The sequence below is a fragment of the Melanostigma gelatinosum genome, assembly GCF_949748355.1.
Source record: "Melanostigma gelatinosum genome assembly, chromosome: 18".
Classification (NCBI taxonomy): Eukaryota; Metazoa; Chordata; class Actinopteri; order Perciformes; family Zoarcidae; genus Melanostigma; species Melanostigma gelatinosum.
The window spans coordinates 7,185,126-7,211,757 of NC_136651.1; the positions used below are offsets into that span (position 1 = coordinate 7,185,126).

Here is a 26,632-nt window from a genome sequence, read left to right on the forward strand (position 1 = left end):
TATGCCAGAAATTGTCCCCATTTTGTCGAGGTGTAGTCGAGCTCGTGTGGACTCAGGGTGCTCTGGGATCTACTTGTCATCCTGCCTAGCTGTGACGTTTTTTCTATGGCAAAATCGCGCGGCGTGTGTTCAGCTGCGCTGACAGACTAAAAGTGTATCGGAAAATTGTCTCAGATACAGACAAGGAGAGAATAAACAAAATACAAGAGATCTACAGGAGAAGCAACAGCGTCTGCCCCTCAAAATGAGTGACGACACAGACTCCCCTCCTGAGAGGGAAATGAAGGTATGACGTTATCCACAAGTTGTGTTGACAAGTTAGCATGTGTGAGCTAATGTTAGCTCGCACTGAGTCGGTTGGTTTTCTATGGTTCCGGCTAGCTTAGCTGGTTGGCTAGCTGGCCCGGTTTGTGTTTTCTGTTTATATAACTACAGCACAAAGCATACAGCGTTAAGGAGCCGTATTAACTTGGACACAAATAACAATTAGAGACGTTGGTAACCGCTTAAAAGTAAAACAAACAAAAAAACGACTTTTATCTTCTGACGTTGTAGCCAGCTACTGATGCTAACACGTTAGCTATTAGCACATCCGCCACATCTTGTAACGTTATCCTCATTGAAGAGTTGAACGTTAACGTGACAGTATGGGACTTAACAATCTCCTGTGTGTGAAATTAAGACATTCACTAACGGTTTAGTTTGCAGTTATTGAACTGGAACCACATAACGTGAACCACCCCTAACTGCTCACCCTAAAGTAACAATCAGTACTTGTGTGTTTCCTTCTTCAGGATTTTCAGTTTCGTCAGATGAAGAAAACGAGAGTCTTTGACCCTGCTGAAGATTTGCCGAGAGAAAGAAGCAGTCTGCTCACCATCTCGAACAAATTTGGTTTAACTTTCGTCGGGCTCGACAGAACATTCAAAGTTTACCAAACTCGAGACATCCTGACTGCTGATACGTTTGATGGCAACGCCAACGAAATAAGTACGTGTGTGACCGTACAGTTTTGAATTTGAATATTTATCCAATCTAGTTTTCCATTCATGTCTCTTTCCCACAATGCAATCAAATGCTCATCTTCTGTTCTAGTCGAGGGGAGAGCGGCGCTGGCGGAGGTGACTGTGGAACTGGCTCTGCACCACTTGGCTCTCAGCTGTGATGAGCTCACTTTGTCAGTGTGTGGCATGTCTGAGGGGGCGGGCTTGTCCCTCACCTTCTATGACGTCCGCACCTTCGTGAACAAGGTGACTACTTTAGCATTTATATGTGTTTGTTTACTTAACAAACATGAACAGATCGTTGAAGATCGGCTAGCTGTGCAGCACTGAAGGTCTCGGGATCACCACGATCCTCCACGAAGTATTTGGCCGATGTCCTGACTCTATTCCAATGAACATTTGGTGAACATTTTAAGCTGACTTCATTCAGAGCTATCCAATTATGTGCAGCAGCAGATTTGCAGATGCCCCAAATATTAAGAAAACGCATCCAGCAGTTGTTTAAAATGCATTAATCCAAAGTTTGTAAACCTCTACTGCGGATGGGCATAGTCTACATTTTAAATGTGACTACTTCTCTTTCCCTGATGTTCATTTATTCAACTTTTCTTTTTGCCTTTCCAGGCGAGACCACAGAAGCTTCCTTTTGCATCCTTGCTGCCAGCAGTACCCCCCGGCACCGTAGTGCAAGACCTGAAGTGGAATCCTGGACAGGCGTCCATGTTGGCTGCCTCTCTGTCTGACGGCCGTTTGATGATTTTGGATGTTACCGACGGTGTCAGAGTGCAGGCTGAGCTACCAGCTTCAAGCGGCATCACATGTAGTAAGTGGGAGACTGCGCATACTAGTTGAGTTCACCTGTTCTCTTTATATCTTTAGTTAATGTACTTTGTTTCACACAGTTTGCTGGAGTCCAAAAGGAAAACAAGTCGCTGCAGGAAAAATGAATTCCACAGTCAGTCAGTATACACCAGTAAGAACCTAAATCACCGTGATTAACAATAAAGCACTTATTGCTCCGTCAGAGCTGCAGCATTCAATGACTTGACAAGATGTATAACTGACTTTCTCCTCCTCTGAAAAGGCACTGGAAGAGAAAAAATGTATCCCATGTCCACACTTCTACACCTCTGACCAACCTGTCAAAGGTAAGACCAATAAAAACGTATTAACAGCTGTGTTGTACGCCCGAAAACTGAGCTTGATTATGAAATGCATATAAAACCAGTATAATACATGTTACGTCATTTAGTTTGACTTTCATGACTGTTTGAATCCCATCTGCGGCTAATGCCTCTCCTTCCCGTTGTCTCTCACAGTTCTGGATGTGCTGTGGCTGAGAACCTTTGTGTTTGCGGTGGTTTACGCTGCTGCAGATGGGTCCCTGGAGACCCCTCCCGAGCTAGTGTTGATCTCTCTTCCTGTGAGTAACGCCCTACATCCACAGTCCACCCAATCACATTTGGGTTGTTGTCGGGTTTCACCCCTCCAGTCTTCAATCAAGTTAAATATATTTCCTTTTGAAATTCACGTCAGTGTTTCGTGTTTGATTGAAGATATTTTCTCCACATGGCCACAACAGCAAGGTGAAGAAACCAGTGTAGCATTCGATGCTCTGCCAGATTCTATATTGTAGTTTTGAAGGCCACACGCTTTGTGCTGTCACCGTATTCTTGTGTCGTGGCTCTGTAGTCACATATAGGCTCCTACTGCAGCTCCCATGCGCTTCTGTAAGTATTGTAATTTGACGCTTCATGCAAATGACGGCTAAGCCATACAGTACAAGGCTGTTGTTGGTTTCATAGAGCTACTGAGGTCTCCATGTTCATTTCAACTGTGTGACGAGTATTTTAACATTTTAAAACACAGCTGGATGTCTAATGACCAGCATGTACTTCTCAGTATCTGTGGTGGCGTTCTTTCTGGTAAAATGTAACTATCAAGCAGCTAGTATGCTTCCACCATACAGACGTTTCATCTGTTGTTCCAGCGTGTGAATGTACATGAAGCAAATGTGTTGAAGTGTTATATGTTTATGTTTGTTTTGTAGAAGAAGGATGAGAAGATAGAGACAAAGTATCTGAACTTTAGTGACACGGTGTACGGCAGCTGCATTGAGCGACAGCACCACTACTTTCTGAGCCATGTGGAGGACTGGTAAGAATGACCACCATTTCTAGGAGCCACCCAAAAGCACCATCATTGTGTTGTTTATCAGCTTAAGTTTGATTTATTTCAGTGTCCTGTTGAATTGGTGTAATGTTTTGCTTCATCTATTTTTTTCATCCAGGGACCTTGTGTTTGCAGCATCAGCGGCTTCCATTGAAGTCAGCGTCATAGCCGCCAGACCAGAGGACAAGGTACCGATACTAGTAATATAACTAGAAATGAACGGTGTGTTTTTTTTCCATTTAAATTCCAGGAGTGAAGTAAACTGAGATCTGTATAGTTTTGAGGGAAAAAAAACCCGTTATGAGGCTGGTGACCATGACTGATCGTTGTCCTTTTTAGAACTGGGAGCTCTGGATCCTGGAAGACGCGAGTCGGGCTGAGCTTCCAGTGACCAAGACGAATGAAGACACTCTGCCCCTCGGCTTAGCCATAGACCTCACCAGCCAGCAGGAGATCCACATCAGTAAGTCACTCTCTTCACTTGTCTGACCAGATTTGCACATTGACACAATACGCTTGCACTTTCCCCCAATGGTTGTCTTTAATTCCCTTCGGCAAAGCCGACACTAAAGGTGGTAGTCAGTTGACCAATTTTGGCGAAATAACACCAATTGTGGAGCCTAGTAAAGTCTGTTTTAGTCCTTAAAAGTTATGTTCAATACTCCCCTAATGATCAGATGAGGCTGGAATCCATCAGGTTTCTTTGTGCATACAGCATCCACTGCAGTGCTGTATTGCAGCGTGTGTAGAGAATATAGATAAGCTGCCGTCTCAGTACACTGTTCTATCTTAAATGCCTTCGTCTGCCAGACGCTCACGTAGAGCTGCTGTTGCTGTCTCGCCCCATCTCTCCCCGTCACTCCAAGAACTCCTTCCCCATGAAACAAAAAAAACAACAACCTGCAATTGGAGCAACAATTTGACATGATTATAGTCTGATCAAAACCTTTATCTGAAGTGAGACGTTCGAAAGGGAAAGTGAGGGGAGGGAAACAAGAGTTGGAGAAAAAAAAATGCCCTCATTAAAATGTCTCAGGCAAGCTAGAGGACCACAACAAACAACAAAGCCCAGACGATCCGGTTGCAGAATGCTGATGAGGTTTACGATGTGCCCCTCCCTTCTGCTCGCTCGCTGTCACCACTTTCATTCTCATTTGGACTCCAGTTCCATAAACTGAAATACAACATAAACTGAACATAGGATGCTATTGTTTTTTTGTTTTTCTCTGCGTTGTGCTTATTTTGTGTATAACTTACAATCATTTTATTTTGTGACACATTTGCATAAATATGTATTTTGCATATTAAATATGTGAAGCCTAGGACAATAGTCAGAGAGGTGAGTCGGCGGTAATGAATCAAACACTGGAACGTCTTTGAAGAGCAGCTACTGCTGTCACCCACAGATGAAGTTCTACTTGAGGAAGATATGAGAAAGCGGTAGAGGACAAAGTGTACTTTTTTGGACGCGTCTCAAATGACTTGTGTCAACTCTGACTAATGCATCTTTAATTCGGAGTGTGAACACTCAGTCATAATTTAAATGTTGGTTTAGGCTGGGTTTTGCCATTTGTTTCAACAGCCCACAGCGCACTGCATGATTTTTGGAGAGTGCGGGGAAGTGGGTGTGAAGAGTTTGGGGCGATGCGATGGACTGCTTTACCAAATGAGGCATCTTAGGACGGTTGTGTCTGCACACGAGTACAGTGTCCTTTATTTGAACTGAACTCTGGGTACTTTTTTTAACCACTGGGGGGCAGAATGAGCCACAAACAGCATTTTCAACATCGCAGAGTGAGCATAAAGCACTTGCTGTTCAGTCTTTCTCTGCACATCATGTAGACTATAGTGTTTCTCTGTCTGAATGTCTGTCTCCCATCTTTCCTCCCTCTCACAGCTGATGAGAAGACCTTGCCTCCAGCACCCACGATGCTGATGCTGTCCACGGAGGGATTGCTCTGCCCATTTGCTCTGCTCAACCTCAATCCTGGGGTTAAGCAACTGGTCTCAGCTCCCACTGTCCTCTCCTTGGAGGGCGAGAGACTGCCCAAGCCAGGTGAGAGAGCCTGTGACGTGAAGTGATACATTTCATGAAGAGATAGTCATCTAATGCAGTCTTGTCAGTCATTGTTTGCAAGATTTTCCTTTTTCTGGTGTGATGCCATCAAAGGCTGTTGAAATTCATGGACGTATCATCTGACATGCCACCCGTTGGTTTCTAAAGGGGCATTTTTAAATGGAGTTTGGTTTCACAGCTCAGTTTAACAGCCTGAGAGACCCGTCAATCAAGCAAACCATCTTCGACTAGACTGTGAAGTGCTAGCTTTTACTCCTAAAGGGCTCAACCCATTTTGTGCATGAGAAAAGTGACTTGGTCTTGTCGACACAACTTGCCCAGCGTGTGATTAGGTCAAATGAGAGCCACTTTCTGTTCTGTTCACAGGTTCTTTGGCAGCCCAACCACCCAGAATTGCTGCCTCCATCCCATCTGCCCTTGCACCATTCCCGAACCTCGGTCTTCATTTAGCAGCTGCTTCCACCCCTCCAGCCCCCGCTGCATCCTTCTCCGCTGCCCCGTTCAGCATGGTTCCCGCTGCTCCCGCGACGTCCATGGCGCCGTCATCGGGCTTCAGTTTCTCGGTCCCGACGACATGCGCCACCACTGCTCCTCCACCTTTCTCAATGGGGGTGCCCGCACCTTTTGGCTCGGGGTCCCTTGGCTTTTCGTTTGCCTCCAAACCTGCCGCTGACGCTCCCTCTGCGTTTTCTTTCACCCCTTCCATCAAACCATCTGCGGTCACAGCTCCAGTTCAAACACCCCAGAGCATTGCTGCTGCCTCCCCATCAGCAGTAAAACTGAATCTAAATGAGAGGTAAATCTATCATTTATCACGGTATTGCAATGGAGACATTGAAGTTTGTATGCATACATACAAAGACTCAGAAAATCTGTCTGCTCTTTCCCTAGGTTTTCAGCACTGGAGACCCCAGCAGCGTCCCCGCAGTCTTTCTCCTTCAATCCCCCGTTGCCCAAAACACTTGCTCCAAGTTCCAGTAGTCTGACCGCCCCTCCGCTCTCAGTCGCTAAGCCACCAGCTGTATCGAGTAAGCCTGCCTTAGTCATTCTTCTTTGATATTTGGTCAAAGAATTCTTGAAATGGTTAGTGTTTCATGGCTCGGTCTTGTGATTCTAATGCTGTTGGTTGTGTCTCAGCCCCAGTGTGTCCAGTTCAAACCAGCATGCCGCCCGCAGTCGTCCAGAAACCTGCTCCTGCTGCCCAGGGCCGTGTCCAAACTCCACAGGTCCTATCTGTTTATTATGAAGGGTGTTATCTGTTCATACATTGATGAGACCTTTTTAGTTTTTTCAAAAATACGGTTAGGATTAGAAAAAAATGGCGTTCTAGAGAGCGTGTGTGGGGATAAAGCATGACATTGTTAGAATTACCCTTTTACTCTTATTTCTATAGTATCCACCATAGGAACACGCTGAAGGCACTGAGCCTCCATTCGTACACTCACCCTAGTATTTAAAGAGCCATAGTGCTAATTACATGACAGCATTTTTAGCTTTTTTGTGTGTGTGTTTCCTACTGGTTTTAATCTACTTTATTACTTCTCCGTGCAGGCAGCTGTTAGTGTGAAGGCCCTGGAGAAGCAGCTGCAGCAAAAGAAAGACTCCGATCCCATTATGGCCGGTATATTGGAGGAGGTGAGATGCATCATCCAGTACACACTAGAGTGCCATGCACCACTTCTCCTCGTGGCCCGAACCATATGGGGACAAAAATACTAGCGTACCGCCAGCTACATATTGTAAGCTAACTGAGCTAGGTTAGCTAGCTAGCGCTGACCTTGCAGAACTGATGTTTGCTTGTTTTCTTAAGATATGACCCGTTGAGATTGTAGAGTAAAAGAGATCATTGTCGACATATCTGGCCTGACACTTGATCAAAATGTAATTTAATAATGATGTAAACTGGGTAGACTGGTTCACAAACAGCACAATATACCCCAAGTTATAAAGCATTAATGACATCAGACTAAATTACTCAATAACATCGGTCAGGTTAGCTTAATTGACTATTTCCTGCTCACTCGTAACTGCATTAATACTACAACTCTGACACAATTTAAATATATTATTTGGCCTCCTAAAAAGGTTAGTTTTTGAAATTCTGTTCCAGCACGACATGCTTCGGTTACTCTCTGTTTGTTATTTAACGAAACATGTCTTCGGCTTGTTATCAGATTGCACACTTCCAGAAGGAGTTGGACGATCTTAAGGCACGAAGCGCGAGTGCTGACTTCAAGGTTGGCACCAATGAGGAGATGAAGGAGTTAAGGAAGGAGTCAGAGGACCTCCATATATTCACCCTGGAGATTAAGGAAACAACAGAGGTAAGACCATGGTTAGAAAACCAAAACTAAATCCCACACCCAACAGCTGCCTCCTACCCACAATGCAATGGTCTTGCAGTCACTGTCGTACGTTTGCTGGGGTGTCTCCTAGCTGAATTCATGTTATTTTCTCATCCGCAGTCTCTCCATGGGGACATTGGTACACTGAAGACCACCTTGCTGGAGGGCTTTGCTGGTGCAGAAGAAGCCAAGGCCCAGAGTGAGCTGAGCAGAGACAGAAACTACAGACAGCTGCTGTACAAAAAACCTCTGGACCCCCGCAGCGAGGAGCACCTCAAGGTGAAATGTTTGCATGAATCGATACTCTTCGTAAAGCCTTTTAAATGAGTCGCCTACACACTCCTAGCATTTCTTCTATTTCATTGAATTTTTTTCTTTCCTTATTTAGGAGATTCGCAGGCTCTACCAGTACGCTACGTTTGCTGTGGAAGACGTCAATGACGTGTTGGATGTTGAGTGGGAGAAACACCTTGAGAAGAAGAAAAAGCAGAAGTAAGCACAAAGACCTGCTATTTAAGAATTTGGTGCTAAAAAGCTTGACGTTTAAGTAGAATTTGTTATGAAATGATGACTTTCTTCACAGACACATGGCCGTGCCGGGGCGTGAGGGTCTGTTCACCACTCTGGCCAACAACCTGTACATCATCAACCAACAGAAGAACAGATTGGACCAGTTGATTAAGCAACTCACCTCACTGCGCCTCTACAACAAGACTACCGCTCCAACTATAAACCGCAGCGCCGCCACCGAAACAACTGCTGGGTAGGAGCTGGCATAGAACAGTCGTAGAGATGGAGGAATGTGAACATTTCAGGGATGAATTACTTTTGCATTTTGTAGATTGTTATTCAGCTTCAGTGTGGAATGGGACATTAACATTGATTTGTAATTATCTGCACCAGTACACTGCAAACAGCTCTTTAGAAAATGTGTTGTTGTTCACAACCTAAACAACTTGTATTTGTGTTTTATGACAGTTTGGAAAGCGAGCTTGAGAGTTTGAGGGACGCACTCCTGAAAGCCAGGCTGGACACCACCCCGCCTAAAACCAAATCCGAGTCTCCAGGTATCAATCTTTATATATTTTTGGTGTAAAAATAATGAAGGCTATAAGATTTCTCAATTTCCGCATATGCTACATATATATGTTTCTCCAGCGGTCAAGATCTCACCAGTGAAACAGTCCCAGCTGCGTAACTTCCTCTCAAAGGGACAGATGCCTCCTGTCCGCTCAACTGCACCAGGTACACACATCCTGCACAAACAGATTTTTAACAAGGGTTCCAAGTCATTTCTTCTCGTGTAAGTTCGGTCTACTGGCTTTAAATTTGTCGTTCCGTGAAACGAAAACTCAAATGGACTCCAATAGCAGTCAAACAAAGAAAAAGAACAATATTACCATAATACAGCTATACCACGGTTATTGGTGAACTAGATGTTCTTCGTCTATTCTCTCTCCAGCCAACCTGTCTCGCTCGGCCTTCCTTTCACCTAAATACTACGAGGACTTGGACGATGTGAGCTCTACGTCCTCCCAGTCCCTGGAGCCTCACCCAGCTGACTTGGAGGAGGAGCTACAGCCAGAACCGCTTCCGGTCATCCTTCCAGCATTGTCCAATCCCCGCCACCCCATAGTTGTGAGGACCCCCTCTATCGCGCCTGGCTTTGGGGCCATCCAGTCAACTCCCGTAACAAAAATCCACCCAGTACCCTTCGGAATGAGCCCTGTTGCCAGCCCTAGTGAGTAAATCACACTAACTATTCCTTTAAAGTTGTCCTTCAAAGCCAGGAGAGGACTGCTGCCAAACACCAGCAGACATGCTTTGTTTCATAACTGTTGCTGTATTGATATTTCAGTTCCAACCAATAAGATCAACCTCAGCGGGGCGGACAGCACTGCTCTCGCCACAAAGACGGTAAAACATGGAGCCCCACCATCTGAGAGGACCATCCCTGTCAACAACCCCGCCCAGCAGGCTGCAGCCACTGCTGCTCTACGCAGGCAGTTGGCGAATCAGAAGACAGGTAGGGGGAGCAGTTGAAAATACTACTTAGTTTATTTTTAAATGGTTAATGGGAGATGTATTAAGTTGTTCTGGGCAACACTGTGTGTCTAAGAAGCTGTTTGTATCATATTGTACTGCTGTGCCTGCTGTAATTCACCAGGGGGAGACACAGACTTCCAGAAATAATATCAACCTGGTAGCTTAACCCCCATCATGTCTTAGAATCACTTACTAAGACTGTTTCAGTACAATTCTAACCAGGCAGGAATCCCCATGGACATGTTGAATTCATATAAATACACCTGCCTGGTGTGTTCCTTTTTAAAATATAAACATGTGTACTTCTGTGTGTGATTTGGTTACATGTGATTTGGTTCCATTTGCATTTCTGTGTGTACCAGCTGTGGTCACTACGTTGACAGAGTCCACTTTGAAGACGGTTCCTCAGGTGGTCAATGTCCAGGAGCTCAGAGACAAAGGGCCTCCTACGCCGGTTTCCAACATCATCAGGTAAAAACAACAATTATATCGATTTCTTTTGTTATGTCTGGAAATTTCCTTAAGTAAGTGACAGTTAGTTGTGTTACGGTAGGAGAGGTTTTGAATAAATGTATGTAAATATATATATACATACATACATACATACATACATACAAAAGTCTTAAGACAACCACTTTTACATGTTTCAGGCAGTTAAAGTCAGGAATATATCCAAAGTTCTGTGGTGTTTACTTAACATTTCAGGTCTGGATATGGCTCTTATGATGCAGTGACAATGATGTCAACATAACAGACACTTTCATTGTCTTATTTTACAGAATGACTAAACAATCACACAATATTTGTAGTTTGTGGGCGCTTACTGATGACACGTTTTAGCGATATATGCCCAAACTGGTTCTCATGCAGTCCACTTTGAATTGGAATAGAGTCGTATTATCACATGTTTAATTAACATGGCAGATCAATTAAATTCGATTTTTGAAAATTCAAATTTTTAAGCAATTGTTTATTCTTTTCATAATTTTTTTTTTTTAATCTATCCATCTTGTCCCATCGCTCCTATCTATGTATATATGAGGTTAAATCCTACCAGTATCCACATGGATCTATTTGTGATACAGCGAGTACACAGTCTGTCACTGTGAGTCCTCCAGGGGTTTGCTGCTTGTTTTGAATGCGTCTCCCCGGCAGACATTTATCAGGTCACTGACTCCACCTAATCTCACGAGGCTCTGCATTCGAGCCTATTTTCCTCAAGTATTCCATCTCTTCCATATAATTACACATTTATAAATATCACTGTCTATTTAGTCTTACCTTTTTTTAATGTTCAGTTAAAAATTCTGCTTCAATTTCCTGCATTTTTACAAACCTCCCTTATTTGTTTGTCATGGCTCTACTCCAGCACACTGGATTTTAGATGAAACAGTGACGTAATGATGTAATATATAACTGTATGTTTAAAAAAACAAAAACAGTATGCTGTAGAATGGAGCCAAAACAAAACGGTGTGAATAGACTGCACTGTATGCACACTGTCTAATTGTCTCTTTTAATACCGTGATCCTTTTCACTTCCATTTCTTCTTCATGTCTTTCATTGGACTCTTAATTCCCTGCATGACTCACACACTCTCGTTCTGCACCTTCCTCTTGCTGCCTCACTGGGCTGTGCACCACTTTCTAAGCTTGATATTTTGGCAGGCCGTCCGTCCTTGTGGCTTTTCCCCAAATAAAGCCTGCTCACAATAACTAACGAGCACAGCAAGGCATTCTGAGAGTAAGACGATTATGAATGTGTTTTTTTTTTTTACCTGATTCCCGCCTACTCTTTTATCTCGCAGTAGTGTAACGGTTCAGACATTTCTTCAAATGATTCCCAGCTCGATATATTTAGTTTTACCAAAACAAAAAATTTCAAAATCTACATTGTTAAAGATTGGTTAAAATTTTAACTACCATTCATTTAGGCTTTGAGCTGAGGAATCCCACACAAAGGAAATACTTGGTAGCAGAGAGCAGGTCTTTGGTTGTGCATACCTCATGTAGACCTTAACATCTCACTAGATGTTAAGGTGTGAGTTGTATTTAATCCACGTGAACAGAATTCCAACAAACCAAACACTGAACGCTCTCTCCACTCCTTGTTCTGCTCTGTTTCCCAGCTCATCAGTACCAGATCCAGCAGCTCACGTCTTTGCATCAGCGTCTTCCAACCAGGCCAAACGAGTGAGTACTACATCTACCCATCACTCCCCAAGCTGTCAATCATCCTGTCATACGTTTGTACACCCACACAGCTATATATCATTCAGTACACAATCTGATTCTCTTAAAAATAAGGTGAATTGATTAAAAGAAATATGACAATATTGACTTGACCACCTGTAGTGTTTGAGATTTCCAAGTGGAACTGTTTGGTGCAGCCGCACATACATGTCTTCAGTGTATTTTGTCCGTTTGCATGCTGTCTTTCAAACACTTAAGATGAAGCACATTCAGTATTGGTATCCCTCTGCCTGCAATTTTAAAGATTGTTCAACTTGTGACAATTCACAGATTGCTGACAGTTTTACATGCGAAGGCGGACCATTAACTACACGGGTGAGAAATGCCCCCGGCTCCCTCTCATGTTGATGTTACAAATTGCAGTTTGGTGACATGGGAACTCCTCGCACGAATCTTCGTCATGGTTCAATTTAATGGGAATGACTCAAAACATACTGATCTCCAGCCACATGTGTGCAAATAAACACTCGCTTTTTCTCGACATCTGCCTTCAAATTGCAGCAGATATAGCGGTGTGTTCAGAGGAACCTGTGGTCTTTTAATCATACACAATGGATGTACCGTTTGTCTGTATTAAGACTTTGCAGAATTAACCTCTAATAGCCGATGCCCGTTTAAAAACTGTCTTTACAGAATCCTTCCCAAGGTATCCAGAGGATGTCCAATGAAAGCACAACCTCCCCACAAACAGGCTTTGTGTTTGGTAAGCACTGCTTAGATACAGGCGCATACAATAGTTTCCTCTAAGCTGTTTGGTTTTTAATGATAAACCAATCCGCACCAGGGGCGGGTCTAATGCCGCTGTACGCTGGAACAGAGGAGTAATAATAACAGCAATGGAGGCCGCTACAGGCGACACTGCTGCTGCGATCGAGGCTCTTCTGAGTCGATTTAAAATAACTGATATCTTTGAAACAGCACTCTGCTTTGATGTCTGGAAAAAAATGTATTATTTACCTCTGTCGTCCTGCTACAAGATGCCGGGTTGGGACTCGTAGCATAGCGTCTTTTCTGTGCCGTCTTTGTTGGCGTATCATGGACATTGTGAATCTCCAACCCTTACAAATAATTTAAAACATTCACACACATCCTCCCAGAATAGACACCGAGTCTGCACGGGAGAAATACCCTGACATCTCTGAATCGTTCTGAATCGATCTCCTTTACTTTTGGGCTGCTGAATAATAGTTTTGAATATGATATGATATGGAAACAAGAGTGCAAGGAGTTCACGATTCTGTCTTTATCGGGTAATAAACTCCTGTGTCTTTCAGGTCAATCGTCCAAAGCAGATGCTTCAGTGGCTCCTGCTTTCTCAGCAGAGCAAAGCACCAGCAAAAGCTTCTCCTTTGTATCAGGGTGAGTCAATTATGAAACGTAAAGAAGCATTCTGAAATATAAAGTGTGCCTAACATATTATATGTTCATAATCATCAATGTATGTATCCAATCAAATGTGATCTGGGGAGACCAACTAAATTTTATTGTGACTTAAATGTTCTCTTGCAGGTCTGCAGGCTTCAGTTTTTCTTCCGTTACTCAGGGAGCTGGAATGTCACAAGGTAAGACGATACAGCAGCTTGCTATCAGACAATCTTAGGGGCAGATCACGGCGAGACGCAGCGCAACAGGCGCGGACGCTTCAAAAACGCACCTTGGCAAAGCGAGTCAGCCAAAACAGCTGATGAGCGGCGATAAATAACGGAGGGAAAAATGATTCAGTGCAGACGTCGAGCTCTTGCTGCTGAATGAGGATGAGGGGAAAATTCTATATGTCATCGTAATTAACTATCGCTAATATCAATGTCCGTTCGAACGATATCTACCGGCATACAAACAGGAAGTCGGTGGTAAAGTAGTAAAGCCCGCCTCTTGCTTGACGTGATTGGTTTTCTCGGTCAGTTGATTTAGGATGATGGCAAATGTACACGCGCTCATCCTTTTCTTATTTGTCTCTCCAGTGAAGGATGTGAATAAGTTCTCCTTCGGTGGAAATGGCAAGATGATGTTTGGGCAGGCGGGAGAAGAGCCATTCGCCCTCACCCCAACATCCACCTCCCCTGCTCTGGGCACAGGGTCTCCCACCCAGCCTCCAAACGCCTTTGCCACATCTGCCCTCAGGATAGAGCCACAGCCCCTAAAGACAATTGGAGGAGAGACTCTGGGCAGTTTCTCTGGACTGCGTGTGGGCCACGGAGAAGAGGCTAAAGATTCAGCCGCCAAACCTGCTGCTGGCTCATTTAGCTTTGTGGGAGCGGCGCCGTTTAGCTTTGCTTCAGGTCCCCAGAAGTCTGCAGAAGATTCTACAGTCGCAGACTTGTCCATGGGGGCAGCAGCGTCAGGCAGTTTGTTCAAGCCTCCTGAACCGAACCCCAAGCAGGCCTTCTCTGTTCCCCAGTCTAGCTCCATTGACTCAGCTTCACCTACGTCTTTCGGTAGTCTCCTTGCAGCTTCTTCAGACTCCTCAGAGGAACCAACGTTTTCCCCGCAACCTTCGGAACCCACACCGCCCCCTGAAAAACAACCTGCTGCTGGACCAGCTGGACACAGCAGCAGTCCCTTTGTAGTACTCGAGCCTGCAGCAGACGCCGCAGCAGTTCCAGCACCAACACCTCCTTTGGCCACATTTAACCCGACCGCAAACCTTCCCTCCTCCATCGCTGCACCAACTGAAGCCACCGCTCCAGCACCAGCCAGTGCGGCTCCCGCATTAGAAGCCACCCCAGACAGCACCGCCTCCGCCGCCGCCGCCGCCATTGCTCCTGTGCCCACTTCAGCTGCGGCCACTCCTGCTGTAGCACCCGTGTCCCAGGTCGCTCCAACAGCATTCCAGGTGCCCAGTTCTGACAAACCAGGTTCCATTTTCACTCACCCTGCTCCTGCAATGACAGACAGCAGTTCCCTTGGTATTATACCGGTTATCACCACAGTTGCCGCTGCAGTTACCACCCCCACCCTTACTGTTGACAGTACAACAACTACAGCTGGAAGCAGTGTGTTTGGACAACCTGTTGCTCCTCCAGCCCCCGCGGGCCCAGTGGCCCCCTCAGCCCCAGCAGCACCAGCAGCCACCGGTTTTGGCTCAACTGCCTTCGGTACACCAACTGGAACTGGTTTTGGCAAATCTGTGTTTGGCCAGGTGAGTGGCTTTGGTCAGCCTGCCAGCAACACCGAGACACCCAGCGGCTTTTCTTTGAGCCAGTCGGCCTTCGGAGCGAGTTCTAGCAGTGCGACTGCTGGCGGAGGTGTGTTTGGCGACGCTACTGCCACCAACGCCAGTTCCTTCTCCTTTGGCACAAGCAGTGCCATCACAGCCAGCAGCACTGGCTCGGGGCTGTTCGGACAAACCACGGCACCGGCATTTGGCCAGAGCTCAGGGTTCGGACAAGGGTCTGTGTTTGGGAGTAACACCACCACATCCTCGTCTACAGGATTCAGCTTTGGACAGCCGTCAGGTGAGTGTGAGTATGTGCTTCTTTTCTAACTGCTCATTCTTAAGATATGGTGAGAATTTGTGGCCAACAGTTTTATTTCTAAAAAATCTGATAGTTTTGTAAAGATAAAAAATGCCCAGATTCCTGATTCACTTTCATTTTTGTCTTCCATGTTCTATGGCATATGCAATTTACAGTTCCAATGTCACTAATGCTACACTGAACCCGTCTGAAGTCATTACATTATTCCACCACAACACAGTATTATATTGGAATCCTGTGACTATTTATAAATAAAGGAAAACGACACCTCCAGGCTTTCAAAGGCATCGGGTGCACAAGGTTCTCAATTTCGAACCAGTCAGCCGTAAAAACAACAAGTCAGCTGGAGACGTTGTTGTCACTCAAAAGTGCCGTTATATTATACCAATCAGAACTACACCGCTACAAATAGTTAAGTTGTGTCTGACGATGTTTGAGCCGGCGTCAGACGTCAAATGTGACACTTCTTTCAGATGGAAAGCCATCATTTCGCAGCAGGGAAGACATCCAATGTGTCTGTGGTGTACTGCCTGCCTGGGTGGTTTGGGGGGGGGGGGGGGGGGGTAGTAGTAGTAGTAGTCTGAGTAAAGAGGGTGGCATGAGGGGAGTTGTCGCATTCCCATAGATTCTCTGAATACCCAGCATATTATGGGAATGTCTTTGTCTTGACAGCTGATGTTAATGTATCGACTCAGCCTCTCCTGTCTCTCAGAGTTACCAGAGTTCACTTATTATTAGAGTTCTTCCTTTTCTTCCGCCGATATGATAAATCCTTCCTGATAAAATCTTCCTGACATCTAGTCGCGCTGAGGATGTTTCTGTCTTGACTCTATTTTTCTTTTAATTACAGCTTTCGGCTGCTCTCCCGCCAACCCTGTGTTTGGCCAACAAGCTAGCAGCGGAAGTGTATTTGGCCAGGTATCATCCACTGATTTATTTACAGTTGTTTGATTGTACAATAGAGCAACCAGTTCCATTCTTCTGGACACAGTGTCTAACTAACGTTTCTCTCCCAGCAGCAGCAGCCGTCATCTGGTGGGACTCTGTTTGGCTTAAATGCAGCCACCAACCCAGCGGGCTCAGCTGCCGGCGGAGGCTTCTTCACCGGCCTCGGAGGCAAACCGAGCGAAGACGCTGTCAACAAGAACCCGTTCGGCACCAACGTCCCCACCGGAGGGTTTGGGCAGCCCGCTCAGACGGGTACGCTCACGCCATCTGTACAAAAAAAAACGAAATTAAGATGGCTCAAATGTTTTTACTCCAACTTCTGTTCACATATCGTTGAGCGAGTGTCACAGCTTCATCACACTGAAGCAGAATAAACAAAACTTGAATCTCCTTTAGGTGCACCCAGTCTGTTTGGGAGTAGCAGTGCCAAGACCTTTGGCTTTGGACAGTCGTCCTTCGGCGAGCAGAAACCTAGCGGGACCTTCACCACCGGCGCAGGGAGCGTCGCATCCCAGGGATTTGGCTCCTTCTCTAGTCCGACAAAATCAGGTACGGCTTCCCCTGTGTTCCTTTTTATTCTAATAGTACTTTGGTTCTTATTGGCTCACCCTGCTCTCAACCACTCTATGCAACTGATGCTTGCTTGCACTTTGCGGTTAACGGTTTATCATTCATAGTGTCGTTCAGAGTGCTGACATTTTCAGACCCAGACTCATGTGATTCATACGTACTTACGGTCGGGATTCTTTTTCTCAATTAGAACTGAGCTAAAGGCCAAGCAAATGTAAATAGCGACGTAATTACATCATTTCATAATTCCACACACATTCACCCGATATGTCTCGTACTAGAGGGGTTTGATATTCTCTGTTTGACATTTTTTGGGGGCTCTGGTTTAGCGATGTGTGAGGTTCAGTGATAGTGGGAAGGCTATAATAGCAATCCTTGGCCTCGGCACATAATGACATCGTGCACATCAGCTGACATTGCTCTCTCCTTTATCACCTGAGCTACAGCAAGGGGCTCTTATCTCCTCACCCCAGCAGAGCAGACGGGGAGCTAGTCGGGATGTCTCATTGCCTGTTAGAACACCGCTGATGCAGGGTTACCGCTCAACGCACCGAGTCACGGTGCATATGCACATTTGATACCCCAAAAAAAGTTAGAATGAGTTATTTCAGAAACATTATCACTCTTGGTCACTGTGGTAGCCCTCCCTGCTATTTGTTAGCTCTACTGGGATGTCGGTACCGCTCAGCATACTCATGCACATACAGGGAAAACGTACAGGGAAATGTAATCTTGTTACATTAGCTCAATCAATTATTTACTGCGGGCCTGCTGGTTAGCCTGGCTGTAATTTCAGTCAGTGTGAAATACAATAGGGAAACATTTTGACTTGTATTGGAGATATGAACAATACTAGTTGTAATATTTATTTGCTCGTGGAACAGTGCTGAGGACCATGTGTGTATATTCCGCTGGTTTCTGTTACAAAACCTTTCTGTTTTCCTCCCTGCAGGTGGTTTTGGCAGTGCCCCGGTGTTTGGAAGCCCCCCTTCCTTCGGTAGCTCCCAAGCATTTGGTGGTGGAGCAGCATTCGGCTCGAGCCCTTCCTTCCCCAACAACATGGTTCCTCAACAACATGTTCCCTCGGCTGGTAAAGTGTTTGGAGAGGGAACCGCGGCAGCCAATATGGGAGGATATGGGTAAGGGGCTTAATGTGCTCTGTGAAAGGTTAAAAAGTTTAGTGGAACACATGAAAGCAACAGTTTACTCTGAGAGTTGAGAATGTCTGCACCGTTTTTGTAATGCAGAGGGGTGAGCAGAGCAGAGAAGCTGATGTTCGCTTGCAGGGAACATCAGCTTTGTCTCTCGCTCAGTGCGCCATCACGCACACATAACACATAAAGCTACTGAAGAGCACCATTCACCACAGCGTTAAACTCTCCATTAACATTATAGCGATGATCAAATTTACCAAACAGAGCAAATTTTAGTAGCCCCGTTGAAACCTTGTCCATTCACTGAGGGAGGCTGCTTTCACACTGCAATACAGACACGTTTGTTTTCGTCCAAACCCAATTTTAAGTTCTAAATTTGACAGAAAAATTCCTTTCAGCCACCCCCCCCCCCACCACCAAATCAGACTCATTCCAAATCAAAAATCTTCTCCTTCTTGTCATTGTTCCCGCTCTACTGCTTTCTCCAGCTTCATCACCATTGTGTGTCCACCATGTGTTTTGTTACAGTGAGCGTGGCTCTGATGAGCCCAAACCTCTGGAGCACTGTGCAGGACTAGATTACTCCCCCTCAGATAATCTCACGCCACGGTCATGCTGCCTGCAGATTAAACTGGCCTGCTTGCTCTCTCCCCTCTCGGTTTTGCTTATTCTTCCCCATGGGAGTCGAGGGGAGTGGGATTACCTCTTAAACCCCTGTCTCGCAATCCACACACACAGTAGCAGCTAGACAAGGAATATGTCCAGTTTTTGTTGCTGTTAACTACATCAAGCCTTCCGTGTCTGCTTCTGTTTTCAGGTTTGCCTCCCCGCCCAGCGGCCCGTCCTTTGGCGCTCTAGCCACTCAGAGCGCTCCGTCGTTCGGGGTCCTCGCCCAACAACAACAACAACAACAGCAACAACAACAACAACAGGGCTCCGGGTTTGGAAGTCAGCCCAGCAGCTTCTCAGGCTTCGGTCAACAGCCACAACAGGCGGGAGGTGAGACGGCTACTTCTTTTCTTCCCTCGTCGTCTTCAAATGTCCTCTTAAAATTATAAATGTATACAAGCAGTGCAAATCCTAATCGTAGTTGCCCACTCAGTATGTGGCGATTCATCGTGCATCTGAAATGAGCATTGCATTACAATTGTGGGTTTTCACCTTTTTTGGGAGCAAATTCCAGTCACAATGTTTCATTGCTACGATCCCCCGAATAATCACTTCTCTCCATTTGGTAGGATTCTCTGGAAACACCTTTGGCTCTACAAACCAGTAAGTGTGGTCCACACATTTCGTGTGTGTGTGTGTGTGTGTGTGTGTGTGAGAGAGCCAATGAATGGACAGACCCACGTGTCCCTGTTCGTCCCTGGCAGCAGTGTGTTGTGCTTGTGGTGAAGCTCGCATCTTTCTACCACAACACCATTCCCCATAGAACCTTTCAGATGTAATACCACCTCGTCTATTTCGTTTAATTTGCCTTTTCCCTTCTCTTTATTCATTTAGATTCAAACTGAGCTTTATTGCTATTTCACTGTATGAACATCTATCTAAAATCTATAAAAAAATGTCCAATAGATCAAATTTACAGCACTAAATATACATCATTCTCCGAGCTCGTCCTTACTAATTGCCCCGTTGTGATTATAGTTTCATTCCCATCACTGCTGCTTCTCCTTTTCGGTCTTTCGTCCCTCAATCCCACTTCCTACCTCTAATAATCTAATAATATTACAACTGGCATTGAAACTCTTCTCAATAATCTCTCCCTCTCTGCTTTGTCTGTCGTTTCTTCTTCCAGATCAAGTCCACAAACATTTGCCAGTTGGAGAAGCTAGTTTTATTAAACGTCCACGTCACTGCTACAGTGCTTTCTGCAATCAAGCTCCTCGTGCCACGTAATGTGTGAAGGGAATAGGGCAGAGACTGCGCTTCTATATGTTCATTTGGGAACTTTGTGCCTGATCTTACTATGTTCTTAGGACATAGGAGAATCAAGTTATTAAACAGGTTTTTAAAAAATCATAGAAAACTTAAAATTTTGGTTTCTAGTTCATTTTGTGTCCAGCATTTGTAAGTTTTTGTTTTTGCACTTTTAAGCATATTAAATGCACAAAAACTTTAAATCTCCTGAACAGTTCAGTCTTTCGTTGAATGATGGGAAATGGTGTCCTTTGCATGTCTATACAGATTCAAATTCAGTCAGTACGGTTGTAAATAAATGTCAAAAATGTTGCCTACAACCAAAATTAAACGAGCCAGACATGCTGAACTGTAACACAAAGAATTGTGGTCAATGGTGGAAAAAGTGATACATTTCTTTTCAGATGATTTTTGCAGTAAATCCCCCCCATTGATATATTTTTTTGCATGAAAGTGTGGTAATAAATGAAACTTCTCAAAAATATTTGTCTATGCAAAATTGTATTTCTTAATGCATCATGTTAATCGCTCATTTATTATGTTTATTCTCTCGTAGTTATGAAACGGAACAGAAACAAACATTAGTGTGTAATGTCGTGTCTCTTTATGGTCTTGGAAGCAGTAAAGTGTTAAATGATCTACAGCCTTCAGCGTGCTGCTTAGATAAGTTATGTTGCAAAGTGGAGAGATGACACTTTGATTTTATACAATTTTATTGAGTTTAATGTTGACCAAAACGTCTTGACATCCATTGTAACATCATTTCACAGCATCACGCCACGGGGCGGAATGGCTGTGCTTAGTATTTCCTTAATACAGAGGACAATCACCTCCTGAAGGATAATCACACAAAACTAAATTCTGTTTAACTCGAGGTGGCATGAAGAATAGCACGGCAGTGTTCACGAATTAATGCTAAATCCTTGATATGCAGCTCATTCCTCCGTCTTCAGGGAGGAATTCATTGACTGTCATGCGGAGCTAAATTGGGCAGTGGGAGAATGCTGATCGAGAGACTCGATGTTGTGGCATTTGGGTCACCACCGACGGAATTACATTCCCGGCTTATGGCTGTGGAGCATGTCACGGTCACTCTGTCCATCCTTATCGTGGGTCTCCCACCGGACGGGTCGCTCTGAAGTGGGTCGGGAATGTCACGGTCATAAAAAAAGTGACCTGAAATCACCCACATGCTGAAATGTTCGAATCCTTCTTCCCCGATGGTCTTTAATATATATATATTTTATATATAAACGGCAGACTTCCTGCAGAGAATTTGCGACAAATAAATGATAAATGTCTTGTGTTTCTGTCTGAAGACTCATAATGAGCTGCGTTATCACAATGACGTTTGATCAGCGGCGGCTCTATTTGATGTCTCAGGTAAAGAGTTGCAGTTGGACACACGGGCAGTTACAGAGCCCAGTCTGTCATGCTTTCATCTGAACCGGATGAGATTACGAGATTTTCAGCACCCAATCCACAACTGGCCTCTATGAAAGCATTAATGACAGAGTTGTTTTTATTGTCATTACCCCACAAATGTAACTGAAATACTCAACAGTGAGAGAGACTTCTTTCTTTGTGTGTCGCTGTTCCTGGTGATGGAAAGTCTCACCGACACTCGGGAGGATGGCAGCTGCCTTCATGGAATCCAGATAAAAATAGCTTCGTCAAACCCACTTCCCACCCCTCCCCCAACCACACCGTCATTCTCTGTGCCCCCCCACCACCAAGTAAGTGATGATCGGCAGCTCTTAAGCACATCCTGCTTTGCTGACACATGCATCATCCCTACATGTGCCACTTCACTCCCCAGTGGGTGCACCTTTTGGGGTCTTAAGACATTCCTATGAACAGTGGTGAATGCTACGGATTCTGGTGACTCGGGTGTCTCCCATACGTGTGCCAGCCATGTTGTACACACTATTGTGTGTTTGGGTGGTCAGCAGCTCCTCTGAAAGAGCGTGCTACAATTTTCCCTTATGGGTCATTTTGTCTGCCCAGATAATCCAAATCCACTAATCCACTGCCGGGCGAGGGAGACCTCGCCCCCTGTTTCTCTTCTCGCTGCACACCATGCTGACACGGTGGTGCACTGCAGGTCTAAGGTTACCAGTGTCCATTTGTTCTTGCTTTGCAGAGCAACAGAATAAGATCCAGACCACCTGAGTTCGTAAGATTATACCAAAGGAAATCTATTTGTAACCAGATTGGTTTTCAACCATGTTGATCGATCGGTCCACCACTTTGTTCCAGACTGAAATATCAAGACAAATATTTGATGGATTGCCATGAAATTGTATTGTTCCCCTTTAGAATGAATAACCTTTCATCCACCTTTCATTCGGGTCAACATTTCACTCATTCTTATTGGTTTGTGACCAAATACCCGCGCAAAACTGTCGACATCCCCATCAGCCTCAGCTGTACTTTGTTTTGCTTATTGCCAAGTCGCTAATGTTAGCGCGCTAACACTTTTTAGATGGTGAACTCCAGTTAACATAACTGCTTAGCATCGGCATATTATCATGATGATCTTGTTAGCTTGCGGATGTTAGCATTTAGCTTCAAGTGCCTAAGTACCGCCTTCTAAGAACATGAATCTGCACACCAATTCAGGACTTCTCTTCGTTCACAAATTATAAAGTTAATTGTTATATTACTTTACCAGGCATGTCAAATATTTTACCAGCCAAAACAGCGACGAGTAAAAGTGGCCATTTTCAAAAACAGCCCACTTTAAAAATCCAAAGCAAGGGACAATATATTTGCTTTATACTTTGTCTTTGTCTTGCATCGTCACATTTACTATTAATATTCATTTCAAATGTTATCAGAGCCTTTAATTACTCACCTGCCTTAGTTCCTCCTCAGTTCCTCCTCTTTCCCGCTCTGTCTTTAAGTGACTCACAGGGATTACGCAGTTCAGTGTCATTACTTATCCTGATACTTTGAAGGAGCTTTAAACTGAGAGTTTTAATTTAAATCAAACTCCATTTCGTCTTCCAAGTATCCAGAAAGTGTCCAGAAAGAAGTGAGCCCTGCCTCTGCAGGGAGAGTCGACACCCTCTCTCCATTTACGTGTGATACGAGAAAAACACGTGCATGCGACAGCAATTTCCACACTTAGTCCGCATGTGAATGGATTACTGAGAACGGGTTCAACGTCTTAACAGACTCGACCGTGGATGTCAGGGGGAAGGCATCGCCACACTGCTTCCCTTTCCATCATTCAAATGTAAACATCAGCGAACATCTAAAATGAGACAATAAACTCCCCCCAGAGGACGGACAACAGACTCGTTTAAGTGCATGTCTTGCTCCGACAGTATCTCAAGCACACTTGACATTCGCCCCTTTTTTTTTTGCTTTTGCCGCAAAAGCTGTTTTTCCTGTTGAAGTGTGTGAGCTGAGCCACAGCTGGCTTCCCAGCGGCACCTCTAAATGTCCCACTCAGGTGAGCATTCCCTGCTTCTACAGCGCTGGCATTCACTTTGAGCTTGAGCTCATGGTCTAAGGCATCAATCAACTTTGTCAGAACCGATCGCAAAAAGTAACTTTGTTCGTTATCTTGTCCAACCTCCTGAGGTATAAGTTGATTGCGGTGGTTTTGATGCCGCATGGAATCTGTTTTGCAGCAGAAGACTTGCATTATTTCACTTTGAGCTCTTGAATCTCAGTCAACACTTGCAGTAGTTAATTCTCTCATTTGCTGAATCGAGGACTTTCTTCCTTTTTTACAAAGAAAGCGTCTTAAAAATGATTTGTTTAGCTTTAGCCTTTGCCCGATAGATGTGTATTCTAAAACCCCACCGACAGACACAGTATTGTTTCTATTTTGTAGCATAGTTGAGCAATCTGACGTATGATTAAGAAATTAGCTGATACATTTTTTGTGTAAAGTCACGTTTTCCGAGGCAAGTTTTGTAGGCGGAACACTTTCTGTTAAGGCAGCCTTATAAAGTATTAGTTGTACAACTATTTTACTTTACTACTGTTAAGAAATGATGTAGACTTGATGTTTATAACCCCGTTATTAACGACTTATTAACATGAACACCCGCAGAAGTGATGATCCAGTTGCATTATTAAAAAAAGAGGATAAATACCAGCCATTAGGATTGTGGCAACCCAGAATCTGTTGTCATAAATGGCTTGCAACTGATCTATAAAACATGGATATATAATTTATTGAGCATTAATAAAGATATTAGTTATACATACAAAGTGGTGCCAGGTGTATTCAGTGCATGTTTGTTAGAGAATGAGTGAACGGCTTGTTGTTATGGAGGTGCTTACACGTGGCACAGCAGTGTGGAATAACGAGATGTGACGGTCCACATCCGTGACCTTTGCTTCACACGCTCTCCTTACTGCTGTCAATCTAAATGAAACGTGTTGATGTTTTTTTGTTTTTTTTACTTTTCTCAACAGTCGGAACACCACATGAGAGATTACAAAGGGGAGGGGGTTCATAAGCCGAGACGCGTGACCGTACATCACCACGAGAACTCACGTCGTCACCTGGGACAATAGCACACCGGCAAGAACGATCAGTGTCTCTTCAGAAAACTTAGTTTGTCATTTCAATTTTTCAAAAACTGTTGTGTTGATTAATTGTTGTGATATAATGCTGGAAAGTACTAAAAAAACAAATGATTTAATCATACTTTCACTGTGGTCGATATGGTCATAAAATGGATATTAAAGTGCATTTTATATGGTGTTGAAAAGTCTTTAATTTAACTTCGATAACTGCAGAAACCCTGTGAGTGACGCTATCAACAGGGATATCAAAATCTTGTGACTGGAAAGTATGTTGCTTAATGTAAATCTTAACATATGCCTTTGAATTCTCCATTATACTAAAATATAAAGGTGACTCAAAGGCATTATACTTCCATGTTTGCCAGTAATGTAACGTTGGAGGTGAAATCGTGGCATAAAGTGTAAACTAAGTCCTCCAAACAGCAGAGTGATATCGAGGTCTATCCTCGTTAAGACGGAGTACTTTTCAAACCAAAATAGCCGAGCCAGTGCAGTTCTGTGGATCAGTGGCTAATAAATCCCAATATTTTCCCAGAGATCACAAAGAATGATATAGAGCTATTTCACCTCCAGCATTTGAAGTATTAATAGTGATGCTGAAGATACAGTGGCACAGTGATTACTTAGTATTACAAATATAGGGACAGGTGGATCTGTATGTCGGGAGACACTGCAACACGCTCACAGACTCTGAGTCGAGTAAATATAGCTGTGAATGCAAAGCTCAGGAATGTGACCAGGATAGCACAGACAGTGCAACCAGGCACGCAGAAGCTGCTGCTGGGGGAGTTCATTTGGTATATGGACGGATCAATCATATTTAGTAAACCGGACATGAAACCAGCCCCTCTGTCTTCTCTACTCTACTGTTAACCAGACTTTCCACAGTTCTCATTAAAGCCACCAGTGGCTAAAATCACAAAGTTGTCTTCAGATTTGTGAGTCACCGTCCTCCATATCTGCAGTGATTCTCTGAGCCTGTACCGAAAGGGACGAGATCAGCGCCCCGCTAACGCTGTAGACTAAAGATTAACTTTAAGTTCTTACCGACGTGCTTAATGTGGTAATATTACACACCGAGTGATGAACTGAAAAATTAAGCAGCCCAATAGAGCACTTTGCGATCCTTAGAGAGTTGTAACGGAGGTGCAGGGCAGACGTGGTGGAAAAGAACTCGTCTGCTGTTATTGCTGTTCAGCATACTTGTGTACCCTCTTGCATTCCAATGACTGAATTCAGATTCATGCGTTTTGACATTTGAAAGGATTTACCTGCCGCAGACAGGGGAGGCAAGTCAGAAAAGTATTGGTCTTTTCAATGAAAAATATAATATATTGCCAGTTTTATCTTTTCAAATAAAATCCCAAAAAAACTATCAAGGAATAAGATTGAAAGGAACTGTGAATGAGTCAACAATGAGAGCTGGAGGGGAGATAATAAGAAGTCATTCTCCACACAGACGCTGGAGTATTTCTCTCTCCCCGCTTTAAAGGCAATCTCTTTAAACAGACAGGCAGACACACACTGCACACCCCTGAAATGAATTGTGCTGCAGTATGAGGTTCATATGCTAAATTAATTTATTTGTCATTTTTCGCAATAAACAGGTACTTAACAATTCAAGTTCTCTCATAGGTTTTCCCTTATTTCTTTTCTTTTTTCAGTTTATTTGTCCACTGTACGTACGGTATGTCAAATAAAGAATCTCAACTGTATTTTTCTTTTTCTTTCTTTGTCCTCCTTTGATTCTCTCCCATTCTCTCACTCTATTACACGTCCTTACTTGACTCTGTCTCCTTTCATTGCTTTTAGTCACCGCCGTCGACAAAAAGAGACTCTATAGAACAGCAACGTCTTTTCCGATGCTGTAGAAATGTCTTGACAGGCCGAGGCACACGGTACATCGTGTGCTCATCCATGTATGTGTAGCCTCGGGGGTTTGTTCCTATGCAGGCTTTCAGGATGAAACTACTAGATTCATTCAGTATAATTAGTCATTGAGGAAGGCAATGCAGAGTGTAAATCTGCCAGACAGCAAAGGAAACTCATTGTTGTTTTCAGTTTGAAAAGCACATCTCCACATTAAAGCTGAAAGGAAAAGGAAAGACAGATAATGT

At 44.2% G+C, this 26,632-nt stretch overlaps 1 protein-coding gene across 9 annotated transcripts; it reads left to right on the forward strand.

The window, feature by feature from the left end:
- Positions 1–164: 164 nt before the first annotated feature.
- On the forward strand, positions 165–24,649 carry nup214 (nucleoporin 214). Of its 9 annotated transcripts, none has more exons than XM_079288927.1 (37): positions 165–286; positions 795–990; positions 1,096–1,250; positions 1,629–1,827; positions 1,907–1,977; positions 2,089–2,152; positions 2,324–2,427; positions 3,055–3,161; positions 3,295–3,364; positions 3,516–3,639; positions 5,074–5,232; positions 5,620–6,049; positions 6,145–6,281; positions 6,391–6,479; positions 6,805–6,888; positions 7,428–7,577; positions 7,719–7,877; positions 7,987–8,090; positions 8,182–8,361; positions 8,577–8,665; positions 8,757–8,843; positions 9,061–9,339; positions 9,457–9,624; positions 10,007–10,115; positions 11,773–11,836; positions 12,167–12,211; positions 12,530–12,599; positions 13,171–13,255; positions 13,406–13,458; positions 13,858–15,357; positions 16,223–16,290; positions 16,389–16,572; positions 16,717–16,869; positions 17,843–18,029; positions 18,862–19,043; positions 19,283–19,316; positions 24,402–24,649. In XM_079288927.1, the coding sequence occupies exons 1-37, from the start codon at positions 245–247 to the stop codon at positions 24,415–24,417; spliced, it is 5,997 nt and encodes a 1,998-aa protein (XP_079145053.1). In that variant the 5' UTR covers positions 165–244; the 3' UTR covers positions 24,418–24,649. The 9 variants fall into 9 exon arrangements, with proteins under 9 accessions (XP_079145053.1, XP_079145049.1, XP_079145050.1 ...); XM_079288923.1 differs by lacking the exon at positions 24,402–24,649 and adding an exon at positions 19,843–20,440; XM_079288924.1 differs by lacking the exon at positions 24,402–24,649 and adding an exon at positions 19,843–20,440 and having other exon boundaries at positions 16,392–16,572.
- The last annotated feature ends 1,983 nt before the right edge of the window (positions 24,650–26,632 follow it).

Coding starts and splice junctions, on each gene's coding strand:
- nup214 (XM_079288923.1), top strand. CDS start 245: ATGAGTGACGACACAGACTCCCCTCCTGAGAGGGAAATGAAG. Junction 1,828..1,906: donor TTCAAGCGGCATCACATGTA/GTAAGTGGGAGA, acceptor TGTTTCACACAG/TTTGCTGGAGTCCAAAAGGA. Junction 13,459..13,857: donor GGGAGCTGGAATGTCACAAG/GTAAGACGATAC, acceptor TTGTCTCTCCAG/TGAAGGATGTGAATAAGTTC.